The following is a 24,931-nucleotide window of genomic DNA, read 5'->3' on the forward strand; positions in this document are numbered from 1 at the left end:
TACCCGTAGCAACTGTGACAAAACCACATCAAAGCATAGAATTTCCTATTATTAATCTATTGTTTTCTCATCCACTAAATACTATTATGTCCAATAACTATGTTTAAATGTCTTGTAGGTCTATTGGAGTCAAAATACATAAAATCACAACTATTTATGTGCAGATTTACATATAATCTGTCTGTCAGATCTGTCTGTTTGTTTGTTTTTTGAGCAATGATGACTTGCTCTCAAGTGTATTCCAATTCAAAGAATAATTACAGCTGAACATATATGTTAATGTGTCCTAATTCCTATGAGTGTCTTTGAAGTCTTCTTCATGATTTTTCTTTTTCAGTTTTTTCACTGTGTACTAATCCACATACGGTCTAGCCCATCAATGACACATTTTGAAAATAACTACCTACATCAGGGACACTAATGTGTGGACATTACTAATAGTTGTACATTATCACCCAGTGAGGGAGATAAGACTATAGTTATCGGAACAAGCATGAGCATTGATTGTGCTTTCAATGTGAGGCACTCTGGGAAATATATTTTTCCAAAATTCAATTCTTTCCTCTAATACAAGTCTAAGGAATGATGTTCCTACAGGTTAATTTAATGGTGCCTCAGGTTCATGTACACTGTTTTTAATACTGTTTAAGCAAGGTCCAAGTGCAAGGCTGATTTTGTTAAACAGTACTACTGAAGTGTATTTACTCAACATACTGGAAAGAACAAAACACGGAATTCGACATTTATACGTTTGAAGATGAAGGACAGCGCTATGTTCCCAGCAGGCAGCTATGCAGGTAACAGACAGTTCAGTGGTTAAAGCCAATCCCTTGGAGTATAAAATGTACAGGTCCAAGTCCTAGAAGGAAGTTTTGTTGAACCATTGATTAAAACACCATTCTGTATAATGGTAAGTTGCTTAGTCAACTAAAAATGTAACAAAGAAAGTGTATTTAATAGGCCTATATAACTTTGGGGAGTATTATGTAAATTTAAATTTTACAGAGAGGAATATGTTTCCATAGAGTATGGATTGTCAGTTTATATTAGCCAAGCTGGGAACGGCGTTCTTCCTCTTGCATTGCATCTCACATCTGCCGAGCAATGTTCTCCGTTTATAACAAAATCCCGTGTGTGTGTGTGTGTGTGTTAAGCCTCAGCCTGCTTGATTATGCAAGTTTTGCTTAATTTATTTACGAGATAACTATTTGTTTGTAGTTCAGATATACTGTAATTACATTTTAAGTAAAATTAATATTATATTGCAGTTATGACATTACAAACAAAGCATCAGGCAATGTACACAACATAGTACGGAGTCTAGGACTGCAGAGCAGAGGCACATAATTTTTGAAAGGTTTCAAATATATTGGGAGGATGTTTTTGTTTTTTTGTAATTATAGTGAAGAACTGGTATTTCGCTTGGAAATTATATCGTTTATTGGTCAAATAAGCAATAGCGGTACTTCTGACCTAGTTCCAGATAGTTTCATTGATCTTAGGACTCGTCTCTAGCTCTCCTTCCGAAAGACCAGTGGCCAGAAATTAGAGACAAATTAAAGATGGAGTACAATGTAAAATAACCTATTAGAAACCCATCTTTATATTCCGGTGAAACAGCGCCAATGTGACATTACATACGAATCGAATACCATTCTTTAGACAGCTCAGCTGTTATTATTGAAACTTAATCGATAATTTACCTCTTGAAATTTACACAGCAGTTATGATTTTAACCCGTGACCCAAGATATACCCAAATGCTAATTATAGCCTATCTAATCACTTCGCTGTATGTATGAATAAAATGCATACGAAGTGGAGAAAATCAAACCCATAACCCATTCTCGTGTAATCAAAGGCGGAAAAAATAGCTGCGGAGAATATAAAACATTATACAAGCAATTGCTCATTTACCGTTTTACTCGTTATAATTTTGATACCAAATATAAAACGACAAAATGTAGCATACATTATTTAAGTGCTACACTATAAAGAAATCTAATTAACATTACAAAATACAACTGCTATAGAACAAGTCAGGCTGGTGAAAGTCTTTTCAAATTTGATGGATTGCATACTCAACATATTTCAGTGATCCATCACAAACTACTCCGTCTGTCAAGTCGGGCGAGGAACACACGTGTCACATAAAACACTTGTCACTGAGTTCCTTAAAAAGAACCATGATAGGGATAAAATTGCCATATTGTCAGGGCATCGTGGTGTGATTTCGGAATCCAATCCGACACACGAGTGAGAGGAGAGTGAAATGCAACACTAATGTTAAAAATCATGAATACATTGAAGATGGATCCAGTGTGGAACTAAGAAATGCTGAGTGGAGAAAACAGAAGAAAAAAGGACACATGAAGCGGCTAGCTGCAGTTGCTTCCTTGGTGAAATTAAATCGTGCAATGGCTAAGTAACGTAAATTAATAAGTAAAGTATTCGTTCTGTTTGAATGAAATAATTAACACAGCCCCGCTTCCCCATCCCGCTACAATATGTGAACTGGGTGTCAGAAAAAAATAAAACAAAACTCGGAAGGAGGTGGAGGAAACTAAAAGTGGGTGGAGTAATAAGACGAAGAAAGATAGATGCCTCTCCTCTTCATGAGGAGCGAACAAAAATAGGTTATTTGGAGGTGGTCAAAAATACTGAACAGGCTGCGTCTGCTTTGGATTGTGTCTCTGCATGTTATATGATTTGCTGTTTATGAGCCTTTAAACTCATTTTTCCCCAAGTGAAGATTTTTAATGTTTTGTCAACGCCGTGATGTGATTGCCCTTGGCTTTCTGTAATTTTTACTTTTTTAATTTTATTTTTCCTCTCACCGTATAGCCAGCGTAGGAGTAGTAATCAACCACTGTGTCCTCTCTCTCTCTTTCTCTCTCTATTTTGTCTCCCTCGCTCGCTCTCTCTCTCTCTCTCTCTCTCTCTCTCTCTACGGCATTTCCTCCAGTGGATCTTGCTTTCCGAAACCGAGCCAGGATCCTCGCATCAGCCTTTACCCATCCATCCGTCGGAAAACCCGGAGCTGCTCGACCCTTGCGGGTTTCTTTTTATATATATGTATATATATCAGGCTGGCAGCGACACTACGGGACAATTTTAGCAACAGTGGACCTGGAGGCGGGACCGAAAAGGGGATGAAATCGGTCAAAATGACGGGTCAGTTTCTTTCTCTCTTTCTTTTTTGTTGATCTCTTTTCGGAAATATTTGCTTAACTCGTGAATCCTCGGCTGTACGCAAATGTCTATGTGGCAAAGGGCTGCATCTGGGATCTACTGATCGAGACTGGCTAATCTAGTCAGTGAAAGTCGTCTATTTGTAGCTAAGGAAAGGGAGAGATCGAGGAGGGAGAGAGAGAGAAGGGACGAGGGAGGGAGGGAGAGAGAGAGAGGGGGGAAAAATCCTCGTTTTGGCTGAGGATTCAAACAAGGGGGGGAATACCTACAGTTAACTACGAACGAAGTCCTGTGCAAAATGTGCGCCTGCCGTGCATTGACGACCTTTAACTAGGTAAGATTCGGCGTGTATCTGTTAGCTGGTGTCTCGCAAACTGGTAGATATTCGACTAGCTTAACCGTACTGAAGAAAGAGAGGAGGGTGATATCCGTTCTCGGAACAGGTGCATTTAGAGGAGGAAATATTCCTTGCGAGCATTTTTTTTTTCTTTTCAGCTCGCGCGCTGTCCGGAAGGGAAACGACATGCACGGGGTTTTAGTTTCATTTATTGAAAAAGAGAACTGTTTCGATTTGGGGATGTGGAAGACGTGTCTGTTCGCAGTATTGGTATATATTAGCTGTCTGTAAGGACACCCGTCGTTTCATATTATGCACCCCCTCCACCATCACCACCTCCTGCCTCCGGTCCAAATGAAAAATGGCCTTTGTGGGGAGGCGACTCGGTGGTTGGCAGAGAAGTCGGTGTCTAACTATATACCGGGCTCCGGACTTGGAGAAATATGCGGCTTTGTCGCATGGAAATCTCTTGTCAGTGTAAGGTGATTTAACCGCCCCGAGTTGGACTTTGACTGGCAAAGCGAATTGCAACGGGACTTACGGCGTTTTAGCGAAATATACCGATACGATTTAATGTAATGGGATACTTTCACTCTTTACTTTTGTCTGCAATTCTGGCTTGAGCAGCCCCCCCCCCCCCCGAAGTTTTGTGGCATGTGTTTGAGGAATTTTATTCCTTTCCCACAAGTTCACCCGAGTCCTCTACTTACTTGTTATAATAAAAATCCGAGCCATACAATACACCTCTGTCAGCAAGTTTGTTGGACCAACTTTATTTTCTGTGTGTGACTTGTGATCAATCGTTCAATATCTGATTTCTAATGGTCATTTGGGGAAAGGGGTAATGGTCACTTTGACTGATCAGTGTTGCGCATCCCCGTTTATATATAGTTGACATAAAAACAAAAAGGCATAAGGCGTGCCTAACATTGTGTTGGTCATTTTATTATTTTGCCCACGTCCTTTTCTCCATGGAAACGTTTTAATCATTCAAATGGGGAGGGGGGTCCGTCTTGCGGTCTTCCGAAATTAAATGCAGAGCAGCTGAAAAGGGGAACAGAGCCGGTTTAATGATCACATCCAACGCGCAAATGCTGGTTTTTGATCCAATTTTTAAATCTCACATGCCATTTGGACTGTTATCTGCCGTTTAATGCTGTGTTTCAGCCGCAGTACAGTTAGGCTCTTGTTAATCCACTTGAGGAAAACAGTTCGGCGTTTTCTATCTCGATTTTATATACACACTTAAATTTATATAAATCATGCATGTCCAAAGATTTGTATGTATACATAAATAGGTTAGAGGACGTAAATTATTGAAAGAGGTCCCATGATAAATTATAATTAAAGTTGTATTTCAGGTGGGATATTTTAAACTAATCGATCCATTATTCTGTTGAGAAAAGAAAAGAAATGCGATTTATGTTACAAATCTTGTTACATATTTTTCAGTTTGTTTGGCACAGCTACATACTTTGTTTCAAGTGATGTCCTATAACCGTTCCTGATTTTGCATTGGATTTTCCCCAGTGAACAGTGTCCGATATTCACCTTTACAGGCCTTTGCTATTCATCCAGCGGTATTTCACGTTATTAATTTCCGCAAAAATGTAGCAGCGCTCATTAACACTGCTAATCTTATTTAATGTGTTTCACGTCATTGCCAGTTGACACGTCCAGAATATAATTTAAGCGAAGCACTACAAACGTGTGTATATGCATTTAAGTGATGCCGGTTTTAATACATGCTTTCGGATTTTGATTCAGTGTCGTTCAAGTGAAAAGTAGACGCAGCAGTTGATTTGTGCACTTTGGTTATAGGTGATTATGAGTTAACATGCGCATAACACAATAGCTAACGTTAGAAGGCAATTGACCTTTCCTACCACCAAAATCACTGCTTCTGTTGATTCGATGATCACCATTAATGATTGTAGTAGTTATGAATACGAGTCGTCATAGCTGTGTATCTTTTGGTGTGTGAAGAAATTCTTTGCAGGAATAGATTTATTTTATTTGCATCGTAGTGTGTAACTTTAGGAGGGTCTCTGAGGCCTGAGTCGTTTTGTCATATGTGCCTTAAGTTTTGTGGCACATTGGGGGTTGCCATGCAGTTCAAAGACTATGTTCTTGTGAGGAACAAGGGCTTCGGTTCTCTTTGATCTCTCATTCAGACAAATCACATTTACCCAGCTCCGTCTTAAGCAGGGGGTGTATGGCTTCATGGTTTAAAGTTTGTCCCCAGAATCCCCACCCCCAACTTGTGAGAGGTGGTCTACTATTGCATTGTTTGCTTACCCTGTGCAGCATTTTGCATCTGGTTCTATGTAGTCCTTGTATTTTTGTTATATGAAAGGTATTAATGATTAAGTTATCAATTTTTTAAAAGGGAAGACTAATTGTATAAGAAAACAAAACCACTTTCTGCTACAGTACGATTACTTCCTCATAGCCAGGGGGCAAGCTGCTGTAGTTGCTTTGAAATAATCCCTGTTGTTTTCCTTCTGGGATATCATTTACTAACACTACTGTTCACTTTAAATACTTTCCAGGATTGGGCAATCCTAGGCGACTGCTTGTACATTTCTAAAGCAGTATTTTTAAAGCAGGTGGGATTCCTATGAATATTTGCAGGAATTGCGGTTGATGCAGCATGCTGTTGTTCCAGCTGTAGTGTTCTTCTGTTTTCCTCCTGCGGCTCTTCTGAAGTGTGCGCATACTATATTTTATTTTGAATTGTCTGGCTTCAAAATGGATTCCAAAATAGCAGTTCCTCCTTTGGAATGTGGGGTATGGGGTCCCCATGAAGCCATTATACAAGGAAAAGCCATTATCCAGTGATTGTCATCAACCTCCCTGTCTTATGGCTGTGGCCCGAGCACAGCTTCCATTATAAATCACACAAAGCCTCCTGCCATGATTTGATATGAGATTAGGAGCTCTGATGCTGTGTGTGTGTGTGTGTGTGTGTGTGTGTGTGTGTGTATGAGTGTGGTCTAGGTATACATTACATTGTGGGGACCACATGTCCGCACAATGTGATAAAAGCCTGTTATTTTTACATTGTATGGATCTTTTTTTTTCCCTGCCCCACAAGCGCAAACGCAATTTAAAAAAAAATCTGTGACTGCAGTCACAAAACTAAAAAAAAAAAAAAAAAAAACAGAAATGAATAGATGGTCCCCACAATGATATGGATATAAACATGTGTACAATTGTGTGTGTGTGTGTGTGTGTGTGTGTGTGTGTGTGTTATGGAATGTACCGCTGACAGTACTGTTGTCATCCTCCTCTTTGTTGATAGTTCACCACAAGTGACCTTCTGAGGAGGTGCTTAAACAACACAGCTACTAGATCTCAGAAGCATCCTGAGTGCATATTTTTTAAATAATTAAAATAGTTTTTAAATACACATCAATGATTCAAATAATAGATGGCATTTAAAGTCATTGATGTCCCATAAAATATTAAGACATATCACCCAACACATTTCACCACTCGTTTTTTTTAACTATTACATGTGATTTAGGTTTTTTGCCCAATAAATCATTCAATTCAGTCTGTATTACGTATATTTGGTTGCTCCAACAATAAGTGTGCTGGGAAGGTCAGTCTTAAAGAGCATTTTGGTGTGTTTGATATCCCTGTGTGCTCCAGTATCCGTTTTAGGCCATTTTATGACCATGTGCTTTAATTATAGGCACTGGCAAGAATAGCTGTAATTTAGGCATAACTTGTATTGTCCTTCAGAACCAGAAAAGGTAAAACAGAGCTTATTCTGTTTGTGCGGAAGCAGTCTTAACAAAGCTGAGATTAAGCTCCTTGTCAGAGAGAGGTCACTTTGTTCAGTGTAAGCTCTACATACAGTAGCATTACAGTCCATGGTCTTAGGGTGAAGAGCAAAGCACAAGAGTATGACATATATAGTGAAATGCTTTCAAGTTGAATTATAGAGGAAGTGAATGGGTGGGGGTAAGTATATAGTTGGCATTAATGGTTAGTTGCTTGAGATATAACCCAATTAAGTATATTAGCCTATGACCCCTAACCAAAGTTTAGCAATAAGTTTAAACAATATATAAGATATAGCTGTCCATTAGATGTGTTTTATTTCAAGCAGCATTTACAAATGACTGTGGACATGTATAATGTTGTTATATATGATCTAAAGCTTTGGAATTTTACAATAGTGTGGTTACTATTGTACTATTACTTTACCTGTGCTTCTTCTGTGCAGGTTTTTTCCCCCACCTCCTCGAAATTGTGATCTTTAGGCATGTTAAGGTTCAATAACCTTAACAAGTTATTTTAGCTATGATTTGTTCAAGGGCACATGGGGAGTCTCATTTAAAGGAATGCAACAATTTTAAGACTCCTTTGCAACTTTATTAGTATTATTATTTTTAAAGACATTTCCACTGATAGTCAGCTTTAAGCATGAGTGGTTTTTCTATACTGAGAAACCCCGATCACTGCCTAGGTTTTATCTCAGTGTCGTGCTTCTAAGACTGCAAAGCACGGGCGAAGTCCGACTTTTTGCGCTAAGGTCTGTAATTGCATGGTATTAAGCACGTATGCAGTGCCGTGGGTCAACCTATCCGCCCCGGTAGGTCATAGCTTTTCTAGAGCCGGAAAAAGACTGCCTGACACGGCGTTCATCTTATTATTTCCGGGGAGGGGTTATATATTTTGCGCTGACTAGTGCCGATCGGTAAGGCTTGCTTGGCGAACTTTGACTACTTTAAAATGTTCTGAACAGCCACGGCACCGAATGCTGTGTCTTTCCGAGCTTCTTTAATGGGAGGACACTGGCATTTTCCCCTCCCTCGTTCATTGCCTGTCATATATTTAGCCTTTTCTTAAATTGCATGCATGAGATGTGCAAAAATAAAATAAACACCGTCCGAACATATGGAAGTTTTAGCAAACGAGTCTCCCCCCTCATTGTTAATCACTTGTCTTGGCGAGGGGAGGGAGCTGAAAAGCAGCAGCATGACCTACTTGGCTACTGGGGAGGGGAGGGGAGGGGGGGGTAGCTCCAGGGTTGGGCTTTATCTGCTCGGTAGTCCGTAGCAGCAGCACCGAGACCCATGTAATTTGCGTCACTAAAACAGGTTACCTGCATGCATGCGTCTGGAAAGCGGCGCTTGACGGCTTAGCTGGCTGCCTGTCTGCGCGATTATTGCGAAATACATCCATAATGACCGCGTTATCAGGGCTTTCTGCGGAAAGACAGTGTCAACATACTAATGAAACTTTATCTCCTTCCGAGCTGCTTTAAATATGCCCGCCGTATATCTGTAGCTATGAAGTGGGAAGGTGAACGCGGCTCCTTTTGTTCCACCTACATTTATTAAGTCATATCATTCCGAAAGGGGAAAAGACGAGTCGGTCTTGATTCAAAGATGAAAGGAAGGAACGAAAGGAAAAAAAAAAAAAAAAGAATTTCGCTTGGTCCTGATTGCAACGTCGGACCTCTGTTTTGGGTAGCATTGTTTTAAGGCCTTATTGGGATTCCCCCAAAAAGTAATATCCTGCTATGAATTTATCTGTGCGCGAATATGTGTTGCACCCTACAACTTACAGGCAAGCTCGATAAACTAGCTTGTGCCCTTTTCGTGAGGAAGCGTAGAGAATAATTTAGAATTGGGTAGCACACCAAATATGGCGGGACGCAACGGACTGGCTCACGATTAGAATGGTATTAAATGTCACACAGCATGTGTCAAACGTGGGGCTGGCTATGTGCATTTTTGGAACCAACCAGTGTGTTTAATCTCTCTCTCTCTCTCTCGATTCATTGGTCTTTCAGAGATGTAGTTAGCTGATGAAATGTGGATTGTTCCTCTTTTTATCAAAGTGATTGGCTTTGATTTACCACGTTGGGTGAGACCAATAACACATTTGCATAACGTAGGCAGAGGACTGTTCCCTGTTGGAGTCCAGTTTTAAGATAAAAGGGAAGTCAAGGTTGCCAAAAGAGAAGGGCTTCAGTTTAATAACGACAAACAGTGAAATATTCCACATGCCCACACTGCTTTGAGACCAGTGATCTAGGTAAACGCAGAAGGACAAAGTGTGGGGGGTGGGGGTGACATCTCACAGGTGTTCTGGAGGGTGCCCTGATAGTGCACTGCAACTTCTAACACTTACATGCAAGTCCCTGTTTCTTAAGCTGAACAATAGCTGCCAACTTAAAGGGAGGCTACTGAGTGGGTTAGGGTGTCGGGTGTTGCGATCGCTGTACTGTTTTTGTTACTGAGTCATACGAGTGAGGTGTGTGGGCGTGGTGCTTTTCGGGTGGGGTGGGATACTAAGTCCGGCGAAGAATCCGAGTCGCACAGCTTTATCGAAAACTTTCCACAAACATGATCGGAAAGTCTGTCTTGCCGCGGGAGAAGTATCCATGGCGGCAATTGATTCTTGTGCCCCAGTTATTTTCCTCAGAGTGTTACGGATAAAACAAACATCCTGCTCAGATTGCATTTTTGGCTTTCTGATCAATATGGCCATGTTTTGCCTTTTTTGCTTTGTCCAGGAGTTTTTTTTTTTTGATGTGTTCAGCGGTGGCAATACTAGTTGATGACTGTCAATGGTTGTCAACGAGTCCTTTCAGCTCAGCTGAATCCAGAGCCACAACAGATGTGCTAATTTGGTATTTAGTTCCAGCGTCCTCTGTGAAGCCATCTGGTTCGAAACTGGTGTTGGGTAATGGGCCCTGGGTCATTTGTATGTGTGTGGTATTGTGCGGTTAGGGGTGTCTTCTCAAGCCAGTCTGATGGTGCGACATTTACATGCGTCGTTTCCTATGAGTTAGGTGTTATTCATTTACTAACTGCCTTGCCTTGAGCAAACACTGGCCTCAAAAGGGCTTTTGCTTGGTTAGCGCCTTTGTTGTTCCATACGCAGTTACTGTCAGCCTCTGTCTCCCTGGTCTTTTTTCTCTCTTCTCCTTGCAGATTTTTCCTAGAGACTCATAGCATCTCTTGAAATCTGTTGCCAAATTGGTCAAAATAGGAAAAGGAAAGCGACTGATCTTCTTGTCGAACATGTGTGGAATGCAGTTACTCCTTCGGTCTCCTCTCCTCTGACTTTACTCTCAGACTAGTCCTCGCTTTCATCCGCTCCTAGGGAAGACACTGGGAACTGGACCCTCTCCTATCTTCTTGGATGTCCTGAACATTAAGACGGACATGACTGGCAGTCAGCAGTCTCTGATGCCCAGTCCATTTGGGCCACCCAGAGACTTGTCTGCACGAAAATGCTTCTATAGTACCAAAAAACTTAGGGCTTACACAGCAAAAAACAACTATTGAAGACTGAACAAAAATACCCTGTGTATGCATTTCTTGTTTTTTTTCCCCTCCTTACCAGACTCCTCTGAACTATCTTCAGTTCTGTGGAACTGAAGGTGCATGTTCTACATGGCCTAATTAAATCCTGTACAGTTGGACTTCTTAAGGGGCTGGTGCAAGGGGAACTACGTAAACTGTAGTGCCTCTGCAACTTTCCTTGCCCGGTAGGTATAATTGGAGCATACCCAAGGACTAAGGAGTGCAAAGGAATTTTCTGCAATCTGTGTTGTGTCATCATTCACCCCTCCCACCCAAACCAGTTATCGGCAATATTATTATCGTGGCGATAAGGCATGGGCCCAGGCCTTGTCATGGGCGGTCTCTGCTTCTCGTTTGACCTTGCCGGAACTATTTTTGTCCAGATATGTGGCCGCGAGGAGGGCCAGGGATAGGGGAGCGGACAGGATGTGTATTTATAGACTGACTCCTGATAAGAAAGTGAGAGGAGGATTTGCAGTAGTACCAGGAGATATGAAGATATATTACTGCATCTATCTGTCTTTCACTTTACGTGCAGAGTGTCTTTGCCCCTTAGTGGGGTTGGGTTGGGCTGTAGGTGAGAAGTTAAGAAGTGCTAAACAGACAGGAAGAATGTGTAAAACGACCCAGACAAACGTTCGGTTGCAGATGAGTTAAGACACCGACTAATGCACACTGGGCGTGTCAATGGACATTTTTTGGGCGGGTTGGGTGCTATGACTCTTGCAGGGGGGTCCAGGGCTGCCAGCTGTCCCCGGCCACCTTCCACCCTCCCAGCTGTCTGTCCGTCTCCAGACACCCAGCAATCACTGGTGGTCCCTTTCTTTAATGGCGGGTTGCACAGCTTCCTCTATGAGCTGTGTCCCTGGGCAGCTGCTGTTGTTTTTCATTCATACTCCAGCTGTCCCACCATTCCATTTTAGCACATCAGCCAAATTAGTTATCATAAATGTAATAATAGGTGACGAGGCGCCGTGAGGGAAAGGCAGTCGACAGTGGCCATGTGATCTGTTTGTGTGCGTCCGCCTGCTTGGGGTTCGTTGGATGTCATTAGAATAACTGTAATTGAGTTGTAATTAAAAGTTGCCTGATGCTGTGGATGTCCAAAAAAAAATAAATGCAGGATTAAGATATTAAGCCTGAAGGAAAACAAGGCTACTGTCTTGCGTGACGTTCTCTAGACCTTGAGGGTGAGAGTGAGCGTCTGTGTTTGGGGGGGGGGGGGGGTATGAAGTGGCGTGAGGGACATCGGTTATTTGTGCTCTCGTAGAAGCCTGAAGAGGTCTTATCTGAACTACACAGGACACAGCAGCATGATAGAATATAAATGTTGTCATTTTTCACTCCCAATCCAAGCCCTTGCCCCCTTTCCTCTATGTTTGTCACTTGCTCATAGGGAAGGGGTATTGGAAGACCCCTATGTTTCTCAGTGATCATACCCCCACAATTAGCATGCTGCATAGATGAGCGGAGGGAGAATTTGTGGATATCTAATTTTAGTAAAATGTAATTATCATGCCTACCCATGGGTTCTAAAGCAGTGGAAAAACAATCAACCCACTTAAAAAAAGAAAAAAAAATTGGTGCCTTATTGTTCTGCCCTTCGCGTTGCAGTGACATAATTAGATACTTTGAAGAAATGCATGAAAAGGACGCGGCAGAGGGCTAAACCTCTGGGGGAAGTGACGGCTGGAGGCTCAGCGCCCCAGGCACTGAGTTCGTGGGGTGGCTGTGTATGAGAGCAATAGTTAGCACCACCAGTTTTGCTTAGAAGGTGTCCTGCTTCAAGCAAGAACAGTTTTTTGCAGGCGACAGTTAAATTATCGATCACCTTTGTTTAGAATTTAGAACTGAAATCAAACTTGGTGTAGGTGAGGGGATGGGTTTTCGTCCTGTTTTCGTAGGGGGAGGGCAAATATATTTATTTTTTGTGTGTGTGTTTTCTTCCTCCCAGAGGTGCAGGTGCCTTTCGGTGACGTGTAAGGTGACCGTTGAGGGTTAGAAGTGTGATAATCTTAGCCAGGGGGAGCACATAATTCGTGAAGGTCAACATCTCAGGTACGAAACCATTGGTCAGTGTCAAGGTGGTGTGACGAATGGGTTCTATTGACAATAAATAGGGGATTTAGCTGATTAACGAACTGAAGACTAGGCTTGGTGAGTGTATGTAAAAACTCTATTATCCCTGCGTTAGATATCTCATGGCTTTTGGCTGTCAGGGTCGTCAGTTATTTATAATGTGAATATTTAGTTTGTTTTGTTTGAAGCGTATTTGAAATGTATTGTGTAAAATATGACTCGCTCTTTAATATGGCTTTGTTTGTCAGGTTTAAATGCACATTTAGCACCAGAAGCCTGCACTATTAGACCAGACACAGATCGATGGACGCATTAAGGCGCAGTTACCCCCTCGAATCAAACTGTTGTGCTTCATTCTTTTCCTTTTTAAGCTTCATTAATAAAAAAGTTATGAGATGGGAGAAGAGGCATGATTTAGGAGTGTGGGGGGAAAACAAAGATTTGCTAACATAGTCACGACAGCGCTGACAAGTTAACTAGGTGTGAAAGCGGTTTCACTCTGGTTTTTATTCCCAGTGAATCTTCCATTGTGTACATTTTATAGGCTTTAAAGAGGTGTGTGTGTGTGTGTGTGTGTGTGTGTGTGTTTACGGGGTGTAAGCAAAGACCCAAAGGCAAGTCCAGCCCAAGACAATGAGGTGTGTGGGGAGGGGGCTCATGATGAAATCTGGAATGGATCCAGATGGCTTTGGTTTTGTCATTTCTGTTGTCTTTTATGATGAGATCTAAATGATTGCTGTGCCCCAGGGACAGGAGGTCCTGTTAAGCTTTCATGGTCTGTACCAAGGCCAAAGCCTCATAGTTTTTGCTGAGCCAGAGTAAACTGTTGGTCCTCTACTGGAGGAGTGAAGTAATTCACAATACTCCACTCATGTTCTTTACCACGGCTATCCAAAGATGATGTTTGACTTCTGAAACCATAAAATTGTAGTCTTCTGTAGTAATTCTGTCTTAATTCTGAATTATTGTGTTTAGACATTGGAAATATTTCAGATGGTGAGAGGACAGAATATTTCAGATGGTGATACAGAAAAATTAATATTGATGAATAAGCCTGTAATAAACAGGGATACAAAATGGATCAAAACGCAGTCAATCACATGATTCCTTTTCAAAACATGACTTCACTGTTTTTATGGGAAATGTTTATTTCAATGGTTAATCAATCAACAAACAAACAGATTTATTGACTCCATAAAGGTTGCAGAACAGTTACCTGTTGTTTTTTAAGCCCAAGAGATTACTGCTAGCCTGTCACTCTATAGATATACTTCTCAGTTTGGTCTATTTTTTAGTGAACACAGATCCTTCAATGAATTGCTGAAACTGAAACGCCGTCATTAGAAGGCGGACTTACCCCAAGCAACACCCCCCCCCCTCCCCCCCCAGCCCCAGCCAGCCATTTTATTTATTGTTTTCTGACAAAGCGAAAAGTAGCACTTAACGCACAGCACTGTTGTTCTACATACTTCCCCTTCTCGGAGTTGACCATCCCTCTCCCAGCTCTTCAAAGTCTCTTTGACACGCCGCGTTTCTTTGGCGCCTATAGGTGAATAATCCCCGCGGCTCTGCCTAAGCTGCACACTGCACGTCGAAACACGTAGAGCAGCGGTCTTCTGTAAGCACAGAGGCGTCGCAGTGAGACCGTAGGGGCGCATTACCGGAGACCTAAGTGTTTGTATTTCTTGTTGCTATGAAACGGATGCCGATAGAGAACAGGGGGGAGGACCTGTCTCCTCGCATGGAACTTAAAACCCTAAAACAAATGATTGCGAATAATTTGGCATTTTTAAGATGTTTTTGAGCACCTTGCTATCACAGAAGTAAACACCTTCCCCAAAATCCCTTCTATTGATTTTATGTTTTTATTTGAGTTTTCTGTGTGCTGGGATATGTATTGTAAACGTAGTTTTTTTTGGCAATCTGTGTGGGTATGTGTGTCTTTATAGACTCCGCCCCCCATAGTTGACATTTCCACTGGCTCAGGAAGTGTCTTACATCTATCATGCCACTCAACCTCACCAGACACCACAAAATAAAAATGGGCTCCATGTTAGCCGTTGTCTCTCGTGTGCTCGACCCCCCCCTAACCCCCCCCCCCCCCCGGATGCCATTTATAGCGCTGTCAGCTGTGCAGGCAGGAACTTAAATGGGCAGCCTCATTCTAGCCTGGGCGCTGGAGATGGGAAGACAGCGACCATAGGCCGGCCGGGGAATTCCCCCCCCCACCCCCCCCCCCGAAGTGGACGGACATCCGGCAGGCTCTTCGAGGGCCGCCACGCTGCTGGCAGTAACCGACGCTGGTTCAGAGTCGTAAATCACGTAGGCAACTTGGCTGCCCGCTAGCTTGCCAAGATAAGACTGAGGCGACAGCCCCAGATGAATGTCCGCATCGGAAGCCATCTGGTGGCTCTCTCTGCCTTGGCTCCTCTTGACAAAAAAATCTGTGCGTGGAAGTTTACCGCAAACAGTAAGTAAATGGCGAAAAGTTTCACATGATGCCATGTTGGAGGCAGTGCAGAGTCCACTTTACACTCCAGCCAGTAGCTGGCAGCAGAACAAACTGATGCTCAACTATCTGTGATGCCACAGATATCTGTGATTTTGGATGGCTGATCAAGGGTTTTGTGGGAAAAAAAATAAAATAAATATATATATATATATATATATATAGAGAGAGAGAGAGAGAAACCAGATAGGAAAATGCATGCTGTTGTCCAACTGCATATAATATTAGTGTGCATATTGATGTATGCATTTTAATTAACATAGCAGGCACTGTTCACTAGACATTAATTCCAGAATGAATTCTGGCTTAATTTGTTTGGATATTCTTTTTAGCAAGTCTAAAATTTGATTCCCCCCCCCACCCCCCCCATTCATATTAGAAATTAAATTGGTGAGACTGAACCCCCATTAGCGGTACTTTTTGCAGCAAGTTGCTAATTTGACAGAATTATTCTTGTTCGCCTTGTCCTTTAAACTGCATAAATGTAATTTAGCAGTCTGGCTGGTACAGAGCATGTATATCGCATAACCCTGGTGATTTTGCCAGAGAAACTAGCCGTTTGTTCCTTATGTGGCAGCACCTGAAAGGTAATTTCTGCCATACTTGAGTTGAGGGAGGTCTTTAGCTGTGTTCCAGGTGAGGCTGAAAGTTGCTGTTTCAGAGGCGTGTTCGGTTTAAAATGGGGAAAAAAACAACCTCTTTTAATGGCTGTCTGCCTATGTTGGCCTGACAGTTTACTAAAACTCAAAATGTAACTTTAAAAAAAGCATCGATGTATGCCGGTTATGTTAAAATAAATCTGGATCTGTCTTTTATTGTAGGAGCTTAACCCCTGTGACTCAACTATAAATTATTCACTCTGAAAATGTTCTATAGAATAGCATATAATGTGACCTGAATTTAATTATGAGTAGTGCACATATTTCCCCAGTGATGATAATCTAATCATTTTTTAAATGTTTATTTTATTAATATATGTGACATTGTTTACTTGGCAGAAATGATTCTCTTTGACTTTTTGATCTTGGACTAACAATTTTTTTGAGAGGGATTTTAAACATGGTTAGAAAATAGCCATATTTTCACTTTGGGGGAAAAATTCTCAGTTGCAGGGAAGTCGAGCAATGCCAGATTTTCTGTACTTTTTGATCACGAGGAGAGAGTGGCCCATTAGACTGGGATATAGACGAATATTCTTTCTTTAATCACTCTGTGCTGCACACACACTTAAAATTAACTTGGACCACACCAGCCCAGTGAGCTCTGCATTTCAGAGCTGCCACTCTATAAACGCCAGCTATCAAAGTTACATTATGACTAATAAGGCTATCAAAAATTGTTTTAAATAGCAGCCTTTGCCCACAGCCGTACCGTCAAAGCATAGATGTTAAGGAAATTTTAAAGCAGTACTTTAGAAATAAGGCTAGATAATCTTGTGGCCCGTCCGATGGAGACAGGCTGTGAGGAAAAGGTCTGAAGGGACACGTTTGGTTTCTGAGAGTAAAGGAGTCTGAGTTAAAACGCTCTATTCTGTGATCCTTCCTTCGCTGGCAATATGAAACAAGCCTGCATCTCTGTGTTAATGGCAAATTATTTTACCCCTTGGAAAAAAAGATAGGGTAATTGTCTGTCCTCGAGTCCGGGGTTGGTGGCGGCGGTGGTGGTGGGGGGTGTGACAAACCTTCAAGCTGCTTATCCTCATCTGATTGCACCCACGCAGGCTGCAGCCTGTCCAATTAAACCCAGCATGTCGCGTTGTGCCGAAATCCCCCAGAATAAAGGCAGTGCATGTGAGATCTGAAGCACCTGGCGTTTTTACACCCCCCCCCCCCTTCCCCCAGTTTCTTCCCAGCTAAGCGGTGGCTCTGGGCTGAATGGGGCGTGGGGGGTGTTCTGCCTGGGAATCAGTCACGCCCATTTCATCCCATGGCCCCGACCCTGGTGTGACCTGAGCAGGGGCTGTGGGAAAAGACCTCGCTCCCCTCCATGCTGTCAATCAGAGTGCTGCCTTGCCTTAAATGGGAAGGTATCCCACAACCAAAAAATCACACGCATCCATCATGCTTAGTGTGGTAAAGACCCACACCAGTAAAAATGACCGTTTTTAGTTTGGTAGTCTGGGGTATCTCCATCTGCGACTTTTGCTATAAATACAGATGATACATTTGCCTTTTTAAATCACAGTGGGTTTGTGGGACAGGGAGGATTGGAAATCAAAAACAGCATGGGGGGGGTTGTCTTAATTTAAATATCATAGTACTGGATCTGGGAGCCTCTGAGAAGGAGCAAGTTCTGGTTCCGCTCGAAATGAATGTCTCCCGGTGGTATCAGGAGGTGAACTATTATTTTATGTGTTTATTTTTGGGGGGGAAAAATAGCACACGTTCTAAATTGTTCACGAGGCGCTGATATAATTTATGGCCTTAATGTAGGCGAAGAACCAAGCTTTGACCGGTGAGCAGTTGCCTAGCTGAGAAATCATTGCCGTTTGCTTTTGGTAGCTTTCATATGGTCAGTGATAGAGGTCCTGGCGCAGCAATGTAGTTATAGCTCATCGCTGGCGTTTCCTGGCCTCGTTAGATGCTATTTGAGCCGACTGTCATGGGTCATCAGCTTGTGGGGGCGCGGTTTAGGGGGAGCGGGACTGGGGATGTCTCTTTGAGTCTCTGAGTAGCCTCCCCTCTTATTTTCAGCCTGTTTATTTATCCATTTTGCTGACGGACGCTCGAGCGATGAAAGGCGTCCTTTTCTTACCACCAGACGCCTTTTTTTCCCCTCTCCTCAACAGCGGTGCGGGAGACTTCATCAGACCCTTTGTGTGCCCTGAATAAGCGTGGCTTATTATACAGCCATAAAACCCGACACTCCCAGCTCTGGCACTGGTACCCCTCAGCTGTACCTGTCAACCTCTATGGGGAATCCAAAGGCTGCTACTGGATACAGCTTGTAAAATATATATAAGTGGTCGTTTGAGTGCATAAGCATGAGCTGTTCGGTTTCGGTCGATCAGTTAACGAAACCTCCTAGTTAATCTGTATACCACTGTATTACATAACTTGTGAGTCGCCTTGTTTTTGTACCCAGTCGATATACAGATCAATCGAATGGGAATGCCTTTAGTTTCGCTTCAGAAAACACACCCGTTTTAGCAGGTCGGTCTGTCTCAAGCCCATACACATGGTTTGTTTTGGAATAAGGATAAGACACACATCGTTACAGAATAAGGACCTTTGGACTGTTAATCCACCTGTCAAGCCCTGCTTTGGGCCCCCATCTGCTGTAGCTGAAAATTCAGGGATGCAGAAGCTAGTTAGGTCGATTTATGATCCATTCATCAGTCCGCACCCATTTGTGCTAGCGTGGAAATACTGCCCACAACATCCCCGCCCCCACCTCGGACATCTTACTCCGAAGGCTTCCTCTCTCCTCAGCTTACCTTCCAGAGTAACCTTTGAATATAAAGAGAATCCGTGAATGTGAATGTCTCCATTGGCGCGTTTTCGGTGTATGCGTCTCACAGGCTCCTTGTGGAAAATGAGAAATAAATAAATAAATGGATCTTCTGAAAAGGCAGGAAGTGTCTTTGTGAGGATGGATGGCTGATTTTATTTATTTATTTAAAATTTGTATTATTTTTTTTGTAGGCCATATGGACAATAGTTGTTGCATAAATGTTCCTGAAGGCCTAAGATGCTTGGTTTTTTCCTACCCTCTCAAACCGCGTCAGCAGAGGCCGAGCGTGTCCTTGTGGGAGATGGGCTGCTTTGAACTGTTTCTACCGACTGTAACCTACTCCTGCGGAAGGAACCACACAGATGAATGTCTCAGTGTCCAACTTTACACTCGGGAACCTCCATACACTGTTTAAAGAGAGCAGATTATGATTATGAACTCAAATAGGCTAACATCTTGCTTTAGGTGGAGGTCAATTTACAGTACCTCTCATCACTGGGAAAGTGTAAAAGTCTAGTCATTGAACTGTTTTTGTTTGCTTGTTTTTGTATGGTGCCTGGTGCTTTGAGCCAGGTGATTTCAGTGTGAAATAGCGAGAACTTGTTGAATTTTGACAATGTCGCACTGATGGTTCTTTCTTAAAATGTTAGCGATTTATCTAACTGTTGTGTTTTCCCTCCCTCTCTCCTTGCAGGGTTCAGTCTTATGATGGGAATGTAACTTCAACGAGAAACTAATTGCTAACCCGTCGAGAAAGCAGACCGAAGAGGGGGGAGGCAACCAAGAAGCCTGGAGGAGCTCTCAGCCAGCTCTGGTGCATGCTGCCCCTTTGATGGGTCGTCCTTCTAGGCACGAGCGAGGAAGAGCAAACATGAGCGACAGACAGAGCAAGGGCAGGTTTGGGGCTCATTGCCTCCCGTGGATGGGCAGGACTGTCTTTCTGTTGCTGGGGCTCCTCTTGACCCCGGCACAAGGAATGTGGCCCAGAGGACAGGTGGAGATCCTGGGAGAGCTGCCCGGACAGCTGGAGGCCTCCATGCACTCGTCCATCATGTCAGACCTGCCGGAAGCCCCTGCCGAGGTGACATCTTCCGTTGGGCTCCCAGACTCCTCTGCGGTGGTGGGCCGCCTCTTTCGGATGAATCTTCCGACAGTTTTAGATCCCAGCAGCACGGTCAAGGTGAGCTTTCGGCGGACGAAAGTTTTCAGTGATCTCTAACTCATAATGGCATCCACTGTTTACGTTACGTAAGTTTCCAGTTTCATTGTCACATGTTCTAAAGAACTCAATGGCATTCTTTTGCCATCTGTGTTGTAGGGTAGGGGACAGGTGCATGGGAAGATAGTAGGACAAACTGCAATGCAATGCAGGACAGACAGTAGGCTAATAAAAGACAAGACAATGCAAGACAGACCTTAGTACAATAAACATACCGGGGTCCTCTTTCAAGAAACATTTTGAGAACCGTGTGGGAGAAGATTAGGCTGAGTCGTTGGATAACGTATAAGTGATTTGAACAATGTTGTGCTAACTACTATACTTTAGCTACAGCCACTTGGAAGCTCCTTCCTCATCCCCCACCACAACTGTGTGTAAATGCCCTTTTGTTGTCTAAATTGGTCTTATCTAGTATTCATTTTGCGTCATAGTCAAGTAATCGTCAGGTTTGACCTTCACAAGGATGGGTACAATCAGTTAGCGAATAAATTCAAGGAAATGCTACTTGTTAACAAGTTAGGAGGTAAAGATCTGAAATGATTAGCTGTATGAACATGTTGGTTTTCTAGCCATTTTAGCTACAGTGGACAGATTACTCCTATCGTTGGTGTATGGGAGGGGGTGGGTAGATTGTCTTGTCCTGTCTATTCTCGATGCTTTCTTGAAAAAACAAAAGTAACACATGACTCGTTATCCTCATAGCTATAGTGCCGGTCTGGGCTGTTTTTTCTTTTTTTTTTTTTTAAGAAGAGAAGTGGTGCTGAAACCTATTGTGGCTCTTGCTGCCTTTTCATTCTCTGCTTTCACTGGTCGGTTGCTTTCTCTGAATGGCTTGCAGAGGCCCAAAATGGCCCAGCTATCTTTGTGTGGGCCACGCCGGCAAGACATTTAAATGGGAATGCCTGACCCCGGCGCGGATCCAGGCATTCTCTTCCGCTGGCCCCAATCAATCCGGGTATCTCCCCAGACTGCCCTTATAATTCTAGATCCCGAAGATCATTTATTCCCATTAAATGCAGGTTTTTTTTTTTTTTGAAACCACGCATTTGGTAAAGCTTGTTTGACAGCTTTGGATAAAGAATGCAAAGGGGTTTCTTCTTGTCCAATGTTTTTCTTTCGGAGTGGTACAGCTGTTTCCACCCACAAACGTTATTTATTTACTTATTTTTGCAAACTCTACTAATTACCTTTTGCACCCTTCGCTCAGCAAGAGGAATGTTTCTGGGCAGCCTTTAAAGCAAAACTGAAACGGTAGTGTCGTTTTGTTGTTTTCTTCTTTTTGACATGGCTACCTTCTTGTTTGCATGTGTTTCTCTGCTTGGTTTTAATTTGCAGCAGTGGCATTTCTCCGGCTCTCATGTAAGCTGTCATAAAACGAGAAGGTCGGCATGACGATATCATTTTGATAGACGCAGTTTTAATGAGGGGAGGATTGATTTCACTGCTATTGATAAAATTGGATGGATCCTTGTAAATCTTAAAAACAAAAATTGCAGAATACTATTTAATATCACTTAGTCAGTAGCCTACTTTCCTTTGAAATACAATCAGTCATTTGTGTTTAGTCAATGTCTTCTGGTGTGGAGAACATTTCTTGCCTTATTTATTCGCATCAGTTTTTAAGCTGTAAAACGGATTCGGGCAAAAGCACCGGTTTATACTTGAAACTCACCATTACTAACAAATATAATAACCTTACTGCGCAAGACAACAGAATCCTAATATTATGGAATAGGCCTTATTTTATTTCTGACAATGCTTAAATGTCAGTGATGATGTGTTCAACCAAAAAAGCATAACATTTGCCAAAAGTCAATAAATAATAAACAACACAATAGCTAGCGGCGGTTAACGTTTAAATATCTGTCTAAATCTAAGAGTCCTTCAGCATACACTTCCAGAATCCTGAGACAGATCTACCTATTCAGCATAACTGCCACTGCAGATCCTGTTATATCAGACCCTATCGTTCTATTAAAGTATTTTTGGTGTTGAAAAATAATCAACACATAAAGCCTATTTACTTTTTCTTTTTTTCCACACCTCTGATGCCTTTTAATGTTCTAAGATTCATGTGGTGGTCGAGTATCAAAAGAGTGATGGATAAAAGCAGAAGCCGTCAGCCCTCACTCTCGTCTTTTGTGATAAACGTAGCCTTTGATATGTCGGAGTTGAAAACGTTGAACATGAGGGTTTCCCCTGCCCTTCCATCTCCAAACATCCAGCCTCCTGGCCCTGCTTTTGTTCTTCCGTGCCCATCCTGTCATGACTGGATCCTTTATTTCCTTCCTTTTTATCGCAGAGAGACTGGTCCTGTAACCTAAATCAGGCCCAGAAAAAAAAACCCACGGAAAGCTGCTTGCCACTTGCCCACAGATGAAAACGGTTGTGACTGTGAGTCATTTGTGCGTCTGGTCAGGGCTAAATCACTTAGGATTGGCTAGCAGTCATACAGCAGTAGTTCTTATTTGTTTTGATTCTCCCAGCTTAGCAACTGGCATGTAGCATCAGTGTTTTCTCAGCTCTATATCTGGCGTGTCGGCGAGTTTGCTGAACACTTTCAACTCCTCTGACCAGCCTGACTTCCTTAGAATTTGTCTGTTCATCTGGGCGAAGGAAGGTGCAATACCTTTTTTAGACGGTACTAGCTACATACGGAGGGTAATTAAAATAATTAATTTGAAAATCTCTGCTTGGCTCTTCTGTTGTCCAGAAGAGGGCGCCATCTTTGCCAGGTTAATGCATATACGAATGTTCTTTGGCTTGATTAGTTCCTTATGTGGAAACCTGGAAAGTTCTCGAACATAGCATTTTATTTTCATTTATTCGTTTTTAAAGAAAAAAAACACTTCACCAACAGTTAGAGCAAAGCTGTCGGTGGCACGGCTCAGGTTGTGCTGAAGGATGTTCCCACCTGTACTCGTGGGAGGATGTGGGTTGCTTCAGCACTGTTATGCGAGACGTGGACTCCAGAGAGATTGGTAGCGAACAGCCGGATTGTGGGCGCATATCCGCCAGGGCCAGCGGCTCCTCTGTTTGCATTTCCTCCCTCTATTCCATTGTCTTTCCTTCAGTGGCAGGGAAAGATTTGCTTTCTTTTGCCTCTGAATGGTTAATTAAAGGTCTAATGACAAAGTAATGTTCTTTGGGTAGCTTTGGCGTGCTGCTCATTTTTTATTCCTTTTTTTTTTTTTTTAACATATAAACTTGGGGCCGGTCTAAGGCGGTCTTCCCTGAGCAAACAGGCACAGACTGGCTTAGGTGGAACTCTGAAATGTGGAAAATAACTTAATTAATTACATTTTTTGTTACTGGGGGTGCTCTTTGTTTTTTCTGAATACTGGCCAAATCAAGTCACATTCCTGAAATGAATCAGCTTAAAATATGCTAAGGCCTGCATTTTATAAGGTTACATAAAAAATTGAGGTGAACTCTTAAGCAGTATCCCATAATGTGATCAAAAATGAATAGTGCTTTTCAAACACTTTTACTCCTATTTTCAGATATTTTTTTCCCCTGGCCCCTTGTGAATGGTTCATGGTAGGTTTTCTCTCCTTTTCTAGTGAATGTTTAACTGCATAAAATGGGCTTTAACACCAGGCCCCAGCCGACGCCTACTTGGCCATCCTGTACAGCTTCCACCCCCCCACCCCCTCCAAGCTCCAGAATATTTCCACTGTTAATAATCGGTCAGGCTGATTCTCATCCAGGCTCCGTTTCAACCTCCTCGTATCACAAAGACATGCTTCGTCCTACTCTTTAGAAATATGAATCTTATCTTTTCAGCTGTCTTCAGACTACAACAATGGCTCCCCCTATTCTCAGGCCCTGTCCACAATCCAGTTTAACAATGACTCTTTCTTCCTGCACCGCCGCACGAATCCCCCCCCCCCTCCCCCTCGGAATTTTTTTGTTTATTTTAGTTTCAGAAAGCATATTCATGGTCATATCTGTTTTCCTTGGGATGAAGACGGGTTTGCATCCCCTTGTCAGGTTGCTCTTGAAGCCGCCCAGGTGTATGCCATGGTCTTTACTGGCTTTAATAAGTTACAGTGAGTTTATTTTTAACATGCTGCTCGTTAACTTAAAAGTGATACAGCCCAGGCCCTTTTCTTTCCAAACAATAGCGGGAAATTCCTGCGTCAGTATTCATCTTGTGGACAACGGGGCATTTCTGCAGGAATATTCGGTCAATGCTTCCGTTAGCATCCGGTAAAGTGGCAGATTTGCTTACGGAATTCAAAGAGAGCTTCTCTCCAAGAAACAATGAAAGTGGTTGTATTTGAAGTTCCGAATTGGTCTAAAAGTCCTAATTGGTCAGGTATTCTTACTGCAGAAATGTAGTCATTTTGGGTTGATTGTTTTCTCTGTGCCTGGAAACCCTGTTTGTTTAGTCCTGGTGGAGAGTGACATAGACTATGATGTGGAAAAGGGTATTGCTCAAATGACCCTCTTACCGTCTATGTGTGTGTGACTGGACCATCATCCATCATGCCTGATTTGCTAATGGCACGGGCTCCAAAACAAAGCCCTCTCTTTGGCTCGTTGATAATGGATACCGATGGTAGCCTGCCACTTGCTGAAGGCAAAATGCTTTACTGTTTGCTAAAGATATGCCCACAGGCATTAGTTGCATGTCTGAAGAGTTGCGGTTGTGGTCATTGTTGGATATTTTGACATTTAATTAAAATAAATGAATATTCCACAGTTTATGATTTAGACTTATAGACGAGACTAAATAAATGAATTCTTTATTATGCCTGTAAATCATGGATTTGTTTACATTGTAGCAGCCCCTGTCCTTTCCAA

At 42.5% G+C, this 24,931-nt stretch overlaps 1 protein-coding gene across 2 annotated transcripts in view; it reads left to right on the top strand.

Moving 5' to 3' along the window:
- Positions 1-2,616: 2,616 nt before the first annotated feature.
- dag1 (dystroglycan 1) overlaps positions 2,617-24,931 on the top strand; it is a 29,526-nt gene continuing 7,211 nt past the window's right edge. Inside the window, exons 1-2 of one of the 2 annotated variants that reach the window (XM_023811300.2) lie at positions 2,617-3,173; positions 19,598-20,083. In XM_023811300.2, coding sequence (XP_023667068.2) covers positions 19,736-20,083 — 348 coding nt within the window. In that variant the 5' untranslated portion in view covers positions 2,617-3,173; positions 19,598-19,735. Of the gene's footprint in view, positions 3,174-3,388; positions 3,526-19,597; positions 20,084-24,931 lie in introns of those variants that run through there. The other variant, XM_023811299.2, reaches the window with a different exon arrangement.

The sequence above is a fragment of the Paramormyrops kingsleyae genome, chromosome 8 (genome assembly GCF_048594095.1).
Source record: "Paramormyrops kingsleyae isolate MSU_618 chromosome 8, PKINGS_0.4, whole genome shotgun sequence".
NCBI classification, from domain to species: domain Eukaryota; kingdom Metazoa; phylum Chordata; class Actinopteri; order Osteoglossiformes; family Mormyridae; genus Paramormyrops; species Paramormyrops kingsleyae.